General features: G+C 41.1%; 1 protein-coding gene across 1 annotated transcript in view; it reads right to left on the bottom strand.

Moving 5' to 3' along the window:
• The window catches only part of LOC126412301 (uncharacterized), a 226,504-nt gene that overhangs the window by 28,730 nt on the left and 183,210 nt on the right, over positions 1-14,564 (bottom strand). Inside the window, exon 5 of the mRNA XM_050081822.1 lies at positions 4,779-4,858. Within this exon, the coding sequence (XP_049937779.1) occupies positions 4,779-4,858 (80 nt within the window). The remainder of the gene's footprint in view (positions 1-4,778; positions 4,859-14,564) is intronic.

Below are 14,564 nucleotides of genomic sequence, written 5' to 3'. Positions count from 1 at the left end.
CATATGGACTATCAGACCAATTGTGTGATTAGATTGAGGAGTTCCTAGATAACAGAACGCAGCATGTCATTCTCAATGGAGAGAAGTTTTCCGAAGTAAGAGTGATTTCAGGTGTCCCGCAGGGGAGTGTTGTAGGACCGTTGCTATTCACAATATACATAAATGACCTTGTGGATGACATCGGAAGTTCACTGAGGCTTTTTGCGGATGATGCTGTGGTATATCGAGAGGTTGTAACAATGGAAAATTGTACTGAAATGCAGGAGGATCTGCAGCGAATTGACGCATGGTGCAGGGAATGGCAATTGAATCTCAATTTAGACAAGTGTAATGTGCTGTGAATACATAGAAAGATAGATCCCTTATCATTTAGCTACAATATAGCAGGTCAGCAACTGGAAGCAGTTAATTCCATAAATTATCTGGGAGTACGCTTTAGGAGTGATTTAAAATGGAATGATCATATAAAGTTGATCGTCGGTAAAGCAGATGCGAGACTGAGATTCATTGGAAGAATCCTAAGGAAATGCAATCCGAAAACAAAGGAAGTAGGTTACAGTACGCTTGTTCGCCCACTGCTTGAATACTGCTCATCAGTGTGGGATCCGTACCAGATAGGGTTGATAGAAGAGATAGAGAAGATCCAACGGAGAGCAGCGCGCTTCGTTACAGGATCATTTAGTAATCGCGAAAGCGTTACGGAGATGAAAGATAAACTCCATTGGAAGACTCTGCAGGAGAGACGCTCAGTAGCTCGGTACGGGCTTTTGTTGAAGTTTCGAGAACATACCTTCATCGAGGAGTCAAGCAGTATATTGCTCCCTCCTACGTATATCTCGCGAAGGGACCATGAGGATAAAATCAGAGAGATTAGAGCCACACAGAAGCATATCGACAATCCTTCTTTCCACGAACAATTGGAATAGAGGGGAGAACCGAGAGAGGTACTCTCCGCCACACACCGTCAGGTAGCTTGCGGAGTATGGATGTAGATGTAGATGTAGAGTTTCAGGGAGAGCATTAGGGAACGATTGACAAGAAGGGGGAAAGAAATACAGTAGAAGAAGAATGGGTAGCTTTGAAAGATGAAATAGTGAAGGTAGCAGAGGATCAAGTAGGTAAAAAAAAAATGAAACTAACGGGACGACCATGGGAAATAGCGGTTCAGGGGGGGACAAAGATAATTATATAATAATACAAAACACTTCACCATCCCAAAACAAATATTATAGATAAAAAATATCTCAGCTTACGACACAACGCTGCAGCCACAACACCAACAGGAATCGTACACTTCATTTGACCTACGTAGTTCAAACGATGCCCGCGATACCAAAATCTGCAATTCCAATAAGCGGAATCGGACATTTCATTTGACCTGCGTAGCTCAACTCTCTATTCCTACTGGCAAACCACAAATAAAGAAACAAAAGCGACAAATTTCAGACCTACATAACTCACAAAACACCACCGAAACCAAAACCCTCACAACTCGAAAACCTAAAAGCCTTCATATTTACTATATCAATTAAAACACCACAGAAATGCAATAAACATAAAACAGACAAAACATCACAATGACTATAGAATAAAACCGAAATAAAAATTATTTATCAACGGAAGCTTTCGATAAAATCACCTAGGTGGGTCAGACACACACACACACACACACACAAAACAAAACAAATAATACGACGACAAACACCAAACTAATCAGACCTAACTAAAACGCCAAACACATACACAAAAGAAACGTAACGTATAACTGAAAAGAAAGCGAATACTTCCAAATTCACGTTACAGCATTGACTACCCAGACTCAAATAAATCCACGTTACCACAACTGAACGCGCTAACATCCACCACCAGAGGGCACCATCAAATATGACAGCTCGACATCTACAAACAGGAAACAACTCAGAAACACCGCACCATGGTGTCGTCACACACCGCACCATTACCTCACAGGTGAAGCAGACGGGGTGGAGTCGGACACTTCCAATGACCACACGATTGTTCTAAGCTCATTATTGGACTATTTGTTAAAGTATCCAGTGGTGTACGTGAAGTACTGTCTGTTATTTTAACTGACCGCCATATTCAGATTAAAATTTGGCGGTCGTAAATACTGCTGTTTTAAAATGGTTCAAATGGCTCTGAGCACTATGGGACTTGACATCTTAGGTCATCAGTCCCCTAGAACTTAGAACTAATTAAACCTAACTAACCTAAGGACATCACACACATCCATGCCCGAGGCAGGATTTGAACCTGCGACCGTAGCAGTCCCGCGGTTCCGGACTGCAGCCCCTAGAACCGCAAGACCCCAGCGGCCGGCATTGCTGTTTTAAAATTGAATTTAAATTCTCAAGTGATTTCGGATAAAGATAATATTTTTTTTGTTGCGAGCCGTATGTTGTGGCCTGTGTAGAGTGGGATGTATTTTAATACAGTTCCAAGACGGGTTGGAATGCATTAAGAACACTTGAAATTTTTGCTGCTTCGCTAGCAGCTGTCTCCTAACGGACAACGGTTTGAGCTCAGTCATCTTCTGTAGATACTTAACTTGCAGTCGATAATTGTATAACCCACTCGTCTGGAATGGCATTTGGCAGTTATTCTAACCACGTACATGCAATAGAATATACTGTTCTAAGCAACCCCTCTAAGTAGCTCGGCCTCGAGCTTCCGCCTTAATTTCAAAGCTCACTCAAGCCGTTGTGTATTTCTCACTCTTTGCTATGCGATACTTTGTAATTTATATAATTGTAGTATCCAGATTGTAAACTTTTATTCCACTTCTCTATGTCCTTGTGTTACGCTGCTGCCAAACGGGTTGTCGTCCAAGATCTTAGTTTGTTCTAGAATGGACTTCTGGATATCCTGTATGAACCGGTGGTCTGTGATTGGACCGATGCCTCTGAGGCATCTGAGACCGAATGGAGTAAGTTGTAACCCGAGGAATAATGAAATTGTATCTAAACCATTGAAACTACCACCATTTTTGGTGTCACTGTATGTGCATATTTCTTCCGTAATGGATTTTTTGTCCGTAAGTTCCAATAGTTATATTAACTAAACTTTTGAGGGAAGTTTTAATCAGTTAAGTAATTGTCTGAGAGTACAGTATGTCTGTAATCTCTCCTTTCGTTCATGATCAATGGATAACCTGATTAATCCTAGCCGTTGAGGTCATCTAAATTCTTGTTATCCTGCATTTCTTTTCTAATTAATTGTTTTGGTTATTAATTAATGATTGAATTTCTAATATGGGCCTACAAGATCGCCCTGATGTATTTAATTTGTATAGCTGTCTGAGACATTAGCACTTGAAATTTTTGCTGCTTCGCTAGCAGCTGTCTCCTAACGGACAACGGTTTGAGCTCAGTCATCTTCTGTAGATATCTTGCAGTTGATAATTGTATAACCCACTCGTCTGGACTATGTGGTTTACTAACTTAAAAATTTTCTTTAATTGGCTCTGATTCTGCCTTATTTAAACCAAAGAATATTTTATAGCTACCCAGTGTGGCAGTTTTCCTTCATCTTAATAGCTCTTGTTCTGAGTAATTGATTGATTTTAAAATTTCCTTGGTTTGGTGTCGTTGCTACCTTGGTATATTTTTAACTTAACTTCTAAGAAAAAAAGTTTTCACTTATTGTAAGTTAATGAATGCCCTATAATGGTTGCCATGACCGGCTAGCGTAATTGTTGCATTTCATCATTCACTGTATATTTTGTATTGGTGTCATAAAAAGTGCCAATAGCCTTGACGTAGGGGTAACACCGGTTCAAATGGTCCAAATGGCTGTAAGCACTATGGGACTTAACATCTGAGGTCATCAGTCCCCTAGACTTAGAACTACTTAAACGTAACTAACCTACGGGCATCACACACATCCATGTCCGAGGCAGGATTCGAACCTGCGACCGTAACAGCAGCGCGGTTCCCGACTGAAGCGCCTAGAACCGCTCAGCCACATCGCCCAGCAACACCAGTTCCCATCAGGTCATCGAAGTTAAGCGTGCCGGGCTTGGCTAGCACTTGGATGGGTCACTGTACGGTTCTGCTGAGTGCTGTTGGCAAGTTGGGTTCAAAAAAATGGCTCTGAGCACTGTGCGACTTAACTTCTGAGGTCATCAGTCACCTAGAACTTAGAACTAATTAAACCTAACTAACCTAAGGACATCACACACATCCATGCCCGAGGCAGGACTAGAACCTGCGACCGTAGCGGTCGCCCGGTTCCAGACTGCAGCGCCTAGAACCGCACGGCCACTCCGGCCGGCAAGTGGGGTTCACTCAGCCCTTGTGAGGGCAATTGGTGAGCTACTTGATGGAGAAGTAGCGGCACCTGTCACGAAAACTGATAACGCCCAGGAGAACGGTGTGCTGACCACATGCCCCTCCATATCCTTATCAAGTGATGCCTGAGGGCTGAGAATGACACGGCGGCCGGTCAATACCGTTGGGCCTCCAAGGCCTGTTCGGAGAGTGTTTGTTTATTATAAACGTACTGTGAAAGCAGTTTGAGAAAATTTGCCTTCACACCTTGATGACCAGTCCTCCTATTCAACAGCCGATTGTGCTGGCCGCAAAGCAGCTCAGGGGTTCTTATGCTCTCTAGAGATAATATTTACTTGGCATTTTGTGTTCTTTTGGCCAGTACTACAACTTTAAAACTATGGAAAGCAAAGAGCTTGTTCCAGAAAAGATTTATTTAACAGTATCGAAGATGAAGACTTGCTCATAGCTTGCAGTACATGAGTGCGGTACCTTCTTGATGCCGACGAGTAGCACGCTGCTGGTGATGATGACCAGGGCTCCGAGGCAGATGGCGACACATCCTGCCACATCTGAAACACAGAAAATGTCTCGTGCTGAGGTTATTAGCTGAAAATGGTGTTGAGTACAGGTTCCCTGGTGAACACAACTATTTCTGGGCATTGCTTCTATTAAGCACAACACAGTGTTTAGGACTGGGAAAACCTGCCATACGAAATACACCACACGGAATGAGTTTTTAAGCTGAGTAAACACCAAGAGCAATAGAGGCAAATATCCCAAAGAATTGCCATGTGGACGATAGTTAATTCCTTCACAACCTCTTTTTCTGTTTCCCACATGAACAAGAGACGATCAAAAAGTTTCTGCTCGAAGACCCTACAGTCCAGAGTCCGTATGCTGATCAGGCAAACTCACTGTGAGCATTGATGCAATCATCCCAACACCAGGTTGAAGCTACCTGTCCGTAGAACACCATGTTCTGCTGCGTGAAGAAGTGCGTAACTGCCTGCTGCACATCCTCATCCACCCTTACATGACCTTTTTTAAGAGACCGAAGGCGTGATAATCGCATGGGGTGAGGATCAGGACTATAGAGCGAATGCTCAGGCGTCTCCCCCTTGTGTTGGCCTAACTTCTGTCATACGACTTTTGCGACATGTGGCTGTGCGTGATCATGAAGCAACAGCACCTCTTGTGGCAAGTTTCCCGTAATTTCTCCAGTATTGCGCAGTACCATTCACGATGATGTAGTTACCAGGTCCCTTGAAATCAATAAGCAATTAGGCGAATGCTGCTGCTTCCTGACAACGAACGGCGCCATACTGCAAATGTCGTCATGCAGAAATTACGCCAACCAAAGTGGGAGACATTCGAGCATCAGCCCTGTAGTCCAGATCTCTCCCTATCCAGGTCCCTTAAAAATGGCCTTGGAGGGTTGAAGATTGATGTTGGACGAGAATGTGCTGTGGGCAGTTACTGGAAGCTGTTTGAAATGCTTTCTATTTTCCAACACCATATTAGGGAAGTTAATGTGTCATTTCATTCTGTTTTCATATTTTGTCCACCCCTTGTATTATTTACCATTCCAAATAGAATCACACATTTTTATAGTATTAAGACCGACTGGCGTACTTTTTCGATAGAGGCCATGGTTTTCGAGTTATTCAAGAAAAACGTATTTCAAGGCCACTTCGATTCTCTTGAATAACTTGTTAAGGTAACAGGATCATTTTTACCAGCTAACGATTTTTGTCAAGTCGATGAATTTGATATCCCACAAGCCACACTGTGTTCACAATCACATTATTTGGATAGTGTGGACAATAATCAATTCATGCCTGGCTCTCTTGAACTCGATACTAACAAAATCCACGTACTCTGCATGTTGATAGACAAGTAGCATTTCTGTAGCAGATTTAGACTGGAGTTGATCTGCGTAGTTTTTCACATTCCATCGTGTCCATCTCAGCCACACATTGCACGTATGTTCTTGGGGTTTAAATTCGATGAAGGCGTTCGGCAGATAGACGATATTGTACAGCTACAATAGAGTAGTCAGCGTACAATCAATTGTGTGATTTATAACACTGTCATTATAATATTTTTAGCATACGTTTCTGTGCGTTCAGTGTACCTGAATACACATTAGTATTTGTTTTTCTCTTGACATTATGATAGTGTAAGAATTGTTTTCGTAAACTTTCATGTGTTTATCTTGCTTGAAGTTAGGTTCATTAAGATTTTCTTGTGTTAATTTAATGGGATTCATAGCCAAATATGCAACCTGAACCCACTGTGCATGGTGGATATTACAATAAAAATATTTAGTACGGGTAATAGTTCGTTTGTTTGATCTGAAGTAGAGGTCACCCCTTCCTCATTGCCATATTTTAGGTCATGTTATAACGGCTATTATTCTGATGCCTAAATATCACTGTGTCTAGGATCTCCTTACCTGAGAGGGTGTGGGTTCACAGACACTTTGAAACTTGTCAGAGCTATCCGTGTGTGATAAGTGGTAAGGACGGGTCATACCAAACCCTACAAGTACGTTAGATAATGGCCACCCTGCCAGGTTGCGGTTTTGGTTAGAAGGAAGCCTTCCAGGATCCGGTTTTGGTTCAAAGGGAGGCAGCCAGAATCGTTTGTGGGTTAGGATATGAGACTATCAAGTGGTAATTTGAGATAGAAGCTGATACTGTTGATGATTTGTAGATCGGATGTGTTATCCTGAGGAAGTGTGATTTGAAAAATTTTGTTACCATTTCAGTGTTACAAATAGAATGTTGACATTTTTAATTGACCGACAGAGTGTGAATTCACAGTACTTATTAAGGTGGTGCATTATCCTATTGGAAGTTAACAAAGAAGTGTATCTCCAAACTTTTTTGAATTTAAAAGTAAATATGTGACTGCTTTTTGAATTAGGTCTAGTTTTTGTAATGAAAAGTTTTTAACATAATTTCTTTTTTAAATTCAGTAATTAGTACACTTAATAACATTTATTTGTGTTTTGTTGGCGCACAGGTGATGTCATATCGTATATGTTGGATTCTGCTCTAGCCATCGTTGACAGGATTTCAGAATTTGACTTAGAGAAATCTTCCGTTGCATTCTAGAGTTCATACAGGACAATATATGTTGTTTTGGAGGCGTGTTAAGTCATATGATCGCATATTGACAGGAAGTCAAGCACGTAAACGGCGCAAAGCTCACAGATTGTTAGAAAGATCAGAAACGATGGCAGGACGTAGGCCAGGTCAAAGACGGGTGGCAGACGAGCTGGAAGGGGTCGAACATATTTTACAGGGAAAGTTGCGTGATCAGCATGAGTTAGCAACGACAATGTCACATCATTAAACTGAGACAGTTTCAAGACATTCACAGCAGTGGTTGATAGTGAGAACGGAGGAGGGGCAGATCGTGACATAGACGTAAATTCACACGGTGCTGGGTTGGAGTGTCTCGAACCGAGCGTAGACGTAATGAGCCAATTTTCACATGATAAGCCCTAACGAATGTATGCCAGTGCACCTGCACTCTATTCAGATCTTAAGGATACGGTGCAGGAAAGGCAGAAGAGAGTAAAATCACATCAAATGACTACCGGGAAAGATACAAATGTGCCAGATAAAATGTTTGAAATGTTGAAATATTTGGCGCAAGCCACGCAAAGCGTGCAAGAGGGTTTGTTGACACAAGGACGTCAAATGCAGAGTATGCAAGAGGGTTTGTTGACACAAGGACGTCAAATGCAGAGTATGCAAGAGGGTTTCTTGAGGCTGTCGAATGAAGTGTTGAGAAAGGGTCTGCACAAACGAATATACGCATACGAAATGTAGAACAAGGGATGGATCAGATTCGAAAGGAGGCAAAAGAATCAAGAGACGTGATAGAAATCCTTAAGGCAGGTCATAGACGAAAGCGTACAGGTATGGATGAGTTGCAAAAGGTCGATACTTTTACCTCAAAAACACCTCTTAAGGCACAAGAGATCATCGAAGAGACTACATTTCAGGGAAGAGTTATGAAAGCAGGTTTGAATATATTTGATAATCGTATTTTGAAGATCGAACAGAAAAACAAAGGGCAATTTCAAAGACACAGAGTGGAATTATTTCGAAGTATAGAAGGTCGAAGTGACGACGACAGCTTGTGTTCAGAATCGATTACGATGTCTGAATTCACTGGAAATTCAAATATAGACACTGCAAAGGTCGTAACAAAGTGACCTGCAGGAAATAACGAGACGTTTCGAAAATGTGGAGAGACGTGGAAATGTAGTTACATGTCTGAGAGCACATATGTGCAAAGGGACAAAACAAGCGAAAAAGCGAGTATATCTATGCTAACAATAGATACTGGCAAACTTCAAACGAACGTAACAATCGATCGGAGACAGAGGATGCCTCGTGTGGAGACAGAATTGCGGGGAATACAACAAAATCCGATACGTCAAGTGCAAACTGTATCGTACATTACCAACGTTCATGAGAGCGATATGCATTACCACAACAAGTAGATCAGGTAACAGCAAGTTGCTGTACGGAACAGTACTGGCCATACCAGAGACTGATGCCATTGGCAAGAATGGATACCGATCTTGTCATGGACAGTATGTGCCAAAATCGAACACCAGTAACAATGACAGAGCATATAGGACGTGTGACTCAACTTGAGACGAATAACTGGGTACCGCTACAATGGTTTCATACACGTGTAGAGGGTAGCGGATGTGTGCAGTACCCAATGACAGTACAACGCACGGAAGTGGATCTTAGAGCTGTGATAGGAGGAAAGAGAAATTTGTCAATGACCACTTCCTCACTGTAACGAATTTTCAGCATTACAAAGAAGACTGAAATTCCTTGCATCCAAGCACCTTTATCAATCAGTTTCAGATTGGTTTACCAGAACATTGATCATTATCACACAAGTTAGATTTCATTTATGCACACATGGACAGCGCAACTGCAGAAACGATGCAAAGGATACCTCAAACTTGTAGATCGTACGAATTGAAATTGTTATTTTTGTCAGGATACTTGTCGCTTGAAGCAAAAACTAGAATCAAATGCTTCAGAAGACACTGTGAGAGAGTTAGAAAGACAAGAGTCCAGTTAAATTCTTTGAGAATGCGGTAAAGAAGAATCAGTGCTTAGATAATCCATACAGTGATGGAGAACTAAACCGATTATGTACGATGAAACTCTCATTAAGATACCAACAGTCTTTAGCAGGTAGAGCAGGAGATAACGTGTAGGCTTTCAAGAGAAACCTTTGTGAGTTACACTTTATATTTAGCGAGGATGATGCACAAAAGCGAAGAAACTAACAAGACAATAACGATGATGGCTGAGACAGGAAATAGGAACAATGGCAATAGTAATGGGTCCAGACAGAAGTCAGGCTGGAATAATGGACGAAATCGAGGAAAATGGAACTCAGGTCGAAACAGTAATGGGTACAACATTCGATTTCATCGAAACAATAATAATAACAGAATGGGATCGAGTATAAATGGAAGGAGTAACAGGAAAGTCAATGGGGATGCATCACGTAAGCCATTTAAAAGCATATGAGGGATATATTGTGAGATATAGATTTCAAAAGATTGACTGAGCCGAGGTATATTAGTGATATTACAGTTTACATGGTACTAATAGAGTTCTTATCTGCAGGTCACCTATAATCTAAATTACAGGTGTACAAATAGAAAAAGGAATCTTTTGAACTACTGGAAGAGGATTGGAACTTACTGCCTATATATTGGCATAATTTCTCATCTGATAAGGTGATGAGAAAGCAAAGATAAATGAGGCCAGAAAAATGCCTTAGAGGTACAGTAAGACTACAGGTATTCGTATAATTTGGTAGTATACTGTTGAGACAGTTTGATGAACACATATGAGTTAATCAGTAGGGGAATATTTTTCGTTCGAGAGTTTGTTGCAGCAGCCAGCAGCAGAGAAGAGAGTACATAGTGCAAATAAGAATGATGACAAAAAATAAAACACGTATTTGTACAATTTTTATATTTATCTGCCTAAACGTGAACGTCGCATGTCAAATGAGATGCCAGAGTAATGGCGAGGTGGAAAAGCGGACAGGGTGAGATGAGGGACGTTTATCGTTAGCTTTTTCTTGCACGTAGATAAATATAAAAATTGTACAAATAAGTGTTTTATTTTTTGTCATCATTCTTGTTTGCACTATGTACTCTCTTCTCTGCTGCTGGTTGCTGCAACAAACTCTCGAACGACGTTTTGGTTTACTACTCCTATTGCTACGGTAGCAGGTGATTTCGAGAAGACAGTACAGAGCAACTTAGCTGAAACGTTCATCTACAAAGATGGAATCAGGTGACAGGAAGGCGTTGGAGAGGCAAATGCAATTTAAAAGAGGCAGTTAGCAACATTCCTGTCCGACAAGGCAGCCTGGAACTCTAAAAAAATCACTATGATAATTAGTCGCCACAATGAGAGACGTATCTATGACGGGAGAGTGTTATTACAAGATTAACATCTCCAGAAACAACATGGTAGCTCAGGTCAGTACCACATATCAGAAACATAAATTAAGGGCGAATGTGTCAAAAACAAATCACATCCCGTCTTACTATGTTATTAACATCGAATATTCCTGGAACACAACAGTTATAAATCCTAAAAATCCTAACTACCATAACCAAGCCCAGGGAAAAAACAAGACAAGAGCAAGAAGATAGAAAGAAGTGGCAAATACAGAAGAGACATGTAGAAGACAGGGAAGAAAGATGATGAGCTAGACCGAGGAACATACCTTCCCACAGCCCTTCCTTACTTATAATCATAACCAGGATACCAGATTTAGTATACCTCTCTGAAATGCTTAGCTGGGCATCAAACCCACCTTGATAGTATCTCATCCTATTGGAAATGAGTAAAGCAGAGTCAAAAATACATAACAACACTGATATGGAATAACGATGGATATGATGATTTGACAATGGCTTTTGTACAATGTTCATGACTGCTCTGTGACATTGATCTACTAATGACAGTTATAACTGTGTATGGAGCTCAGACAACACACTCTTACAATAATCACTCTTGAATGACTCCCTGATTCCTTCTTTTACATGGCATGGCATACCAGGTTTGGAAGACTGCAACATCAGCATTGATAGAAGATGAGACGTATAAAAAAACTATGTAGAACATTATGTCATGCTGTATCATCAAAAAAGGAGATCTTTCACTACATTATTTCAATATGTGTTTCATATCATGTGGTTCAACATATAGAGATCTATGTGTCCCTATGAACCTTTATGACTCACGTATATATATATATATATATATATATATATATATATATATATATATATATATATATATATATATAGAGAGAGAGAGAGAGAGAGAGAGAGAGAGAGAGAGAGGGTGGTCCATTGATAGTGACCGGGCCAAATATCTCACGAAATAAGCATCAAACGAAAAAACTATAAAGAATGAAACTCGTCTAGCTGGAAGGGGGAAACCAGATGGCGCTATGGTTGGCCTGCTAGATGGCGCTGCCATAGGACAAACGGATATCAACTGAGTTTTTTAAAATAGAAACCCCCATTTTTATTACATATTCGTGTAGTACGTAAAGAAATATGAATGTTTTAGTTGGACCAACTTTTTCGCTTTGTATAAGTACGTGGTATCACGTAACATTCCGCCAGTGTGGACGGTATTTGCTTCGTGATACATTACCAGTGTTAAAATGGGCCGTTGACCAATTGCGGAAAAGGTCGATATCTTGTTGATGTATGACTATTGTGATCAAAATGCCCAACGGGCGTATGCTATGTATGCTGCTCGGTATCCTGGATGACATTACCCAAGTGTCCGGACCGTTCCCCGGATAGTTACGTTATTTAAGGAAACATAAAGTGTTCAACCACATGTGAAACGTCAGCCACGACCTGCAACAAATGATGATGCCAGGGTAGGTGTTTCAGCTGCTGTCACAGTTAATCCGCACATCAGTAGCAGACAAATTGCGCAAGAATCGGGAATCTCTAAAACGTCGGTGTTGAGAATGCTGCATCAACATCGATTGCACCCGTACCATATTTCTATGCACCAGGAATTGAATGGCGACGACTTTGGACGTCGTGTACAGTTTTGCCACTGGGCGCAAGAGAAATTACGGGACGATGAAAGACTTTCTGCATGTGTTCTATTTAGCGATGAAGCTTCATTCACCAACAGCGGTAACGTAAACCGGCATAACATGCACTAGTGGGCAGCGAAAAATCCACGATGGCTGTGACAAGTGGAACATCAGCGACCTTGGTGGGTTAATGTATGGTGCGGCATTATGGGAAGAAGGATAACTGGCCCCCATTTTATCGATGGCAATCTAAATGGTGCAATGTATGCTGATTTCCTACGCAATGTTCTACCGATGTTACTACAAGATATTTCACTGCATGACAGAATGGCGATGTACTTCCAACATGATGGATGTCCGGTACATAGCTCGCGTGTGGTTGAAGCGGTATTGAATAGCATATTTCATGACAGGTGGATTGGTCGTCGTCCGCAGCTCGTGGTCGTGCGGTAGCGTTCTCGCTTCCCGCGACCAGGTTCCCGGGTTTGATTCCCGGCGGGGTCAGGGATTTTCTCTGCCTCATGATGACTGGGTGTTGTGTGATGTCCTTAGGTTAGTTAGGTTTAAGTAGGGGACTGATGACCATAGATGTTAAGTCCCATAGGGCTCAAAGCCATTTGAACCATTTTTTTGATTGATCATCGAAGTACCATACCATGACCCGCAAGTTCACCGGATATCATGTCCCCGGATTTCTTTCTGTGGGGAAAGTTGAAGGATATTTGCTATCGTGATCCGCCAACAACGCCTGACAACATCCGTGAGTGCATTGTCAATGCATGTGCGAAAATTACGGACGGCGAACTACTCGCTGTTGAGAGGAATGTCGTTGCATATATTGCCAAATGCATTGAGGTTGATGGACATCATTTTGAGCTTTTATTGCATTAATGTGGTATTTACAGGTAATCACGCTATAACAGCATGCTTTATCAGGAATGATAAGTTCACAAAGGTACATGTATGACATTGGAACAACCGAAATAAAATGTTCGAATGTACATACGTTCTGTATTTTAATTTAAAAAACTTACCTGTTACCAACTGTTAGTCTAAAATTGTGAGCCATTTGTTTGTGACTATTACAGCGCCATTTATCACAAAGCGAAAAAAGTGGACCAACTAAAACATTCATATTTCTTTACGTACTACACGAATATGTAATAAAAAATGGGGGTTCCTATTTAAAAAAACGCAGTTGATATCCGTTTGACCTATGGCAGCGCCATCTGGTTTTCCCCTTCAAGTCAAGCTAGATAAGTTTCATTCTTTGTAGTTTTTTCGGTTGAAGCTTATTTCGTGAGATATTTGGCCCGGTCACTATCAATGGACCACCCTGTATATCCTTCATCCTATATATATATATATATACTTGTCTTTAAGACAGCTGGAATGTACTGATGATATCCCTTTCAGGGATCGAAGTTGACATTGAGAATTTTTGTAATTTTTTACAGTGTTAATCAATGCCTCAACCATTGATTCACTCCAGCATGAAATTAAATCAGTCGAAATATATGTAAGGTATCAGGATAATTTTCAACACCTAACATAATTTTTATGTCAAGAAACCGCTTCTAGTCATCAAGCTACTGAATTTGATATCTCAGAAACCTTTCTTTTGCTTAGAATCACGTTATTTGCATACTACAGAGAGTAATTAATTCTACCATGGCTCACATGAACTCGATACTAACAAAATTCAGCTAATTTGGATGTTGATACACAAGTAGCATTTCTGTAGCAGTAGACTGAAGTGTAAGAGAGGCTTGCCGGCTGCCTGGGCGCAGCAACAACAAACTGAACTTAGGAAAGCTGTAAACCAGCGAAACCTCGCCATAGGAGATCAATTAGAGATGTGACGCATGGACTGCACTTGGAATTTGCGGCGTAGATAACCACACAACGATGAGTCACTATTGAGTGAGTCATCTCATGCACACCTGTGCTGAAGTAAACATTGCAGCAGGGGATCCATTTTGGGGTAATCTCAAAGGAGAACACAGCCCTTCCATTTATGTGGAAACGTAAGAACGTAGAAAGGGCGTCATCAGCTTGACATATACAAAATTCACGTGACCCTCACATGTATAGAGCCTGAGACCCACACCTACTCTGAAAAAGCCTTTT

The sequence above is a fragment of the Schistocerca serialis genome, chromosome 7 (genome assembly GCF_023864345.2).
Source record: "Schistocerca serialis cubense isolate TAMUIC-IGC-003099 chromosome 7, iqSchSeri2.2, whole genome shotgun sequence".
NCBI classification, from domain to species: Eukaryota; Metazoa; Arthropoda; class Insecta; order Orthoptera; family Acrididae; genus Schistocerca; species Schistocerca serialis.
This window is presented reverse-complemented; position numbering and strand designations above follow the sequence as displayed.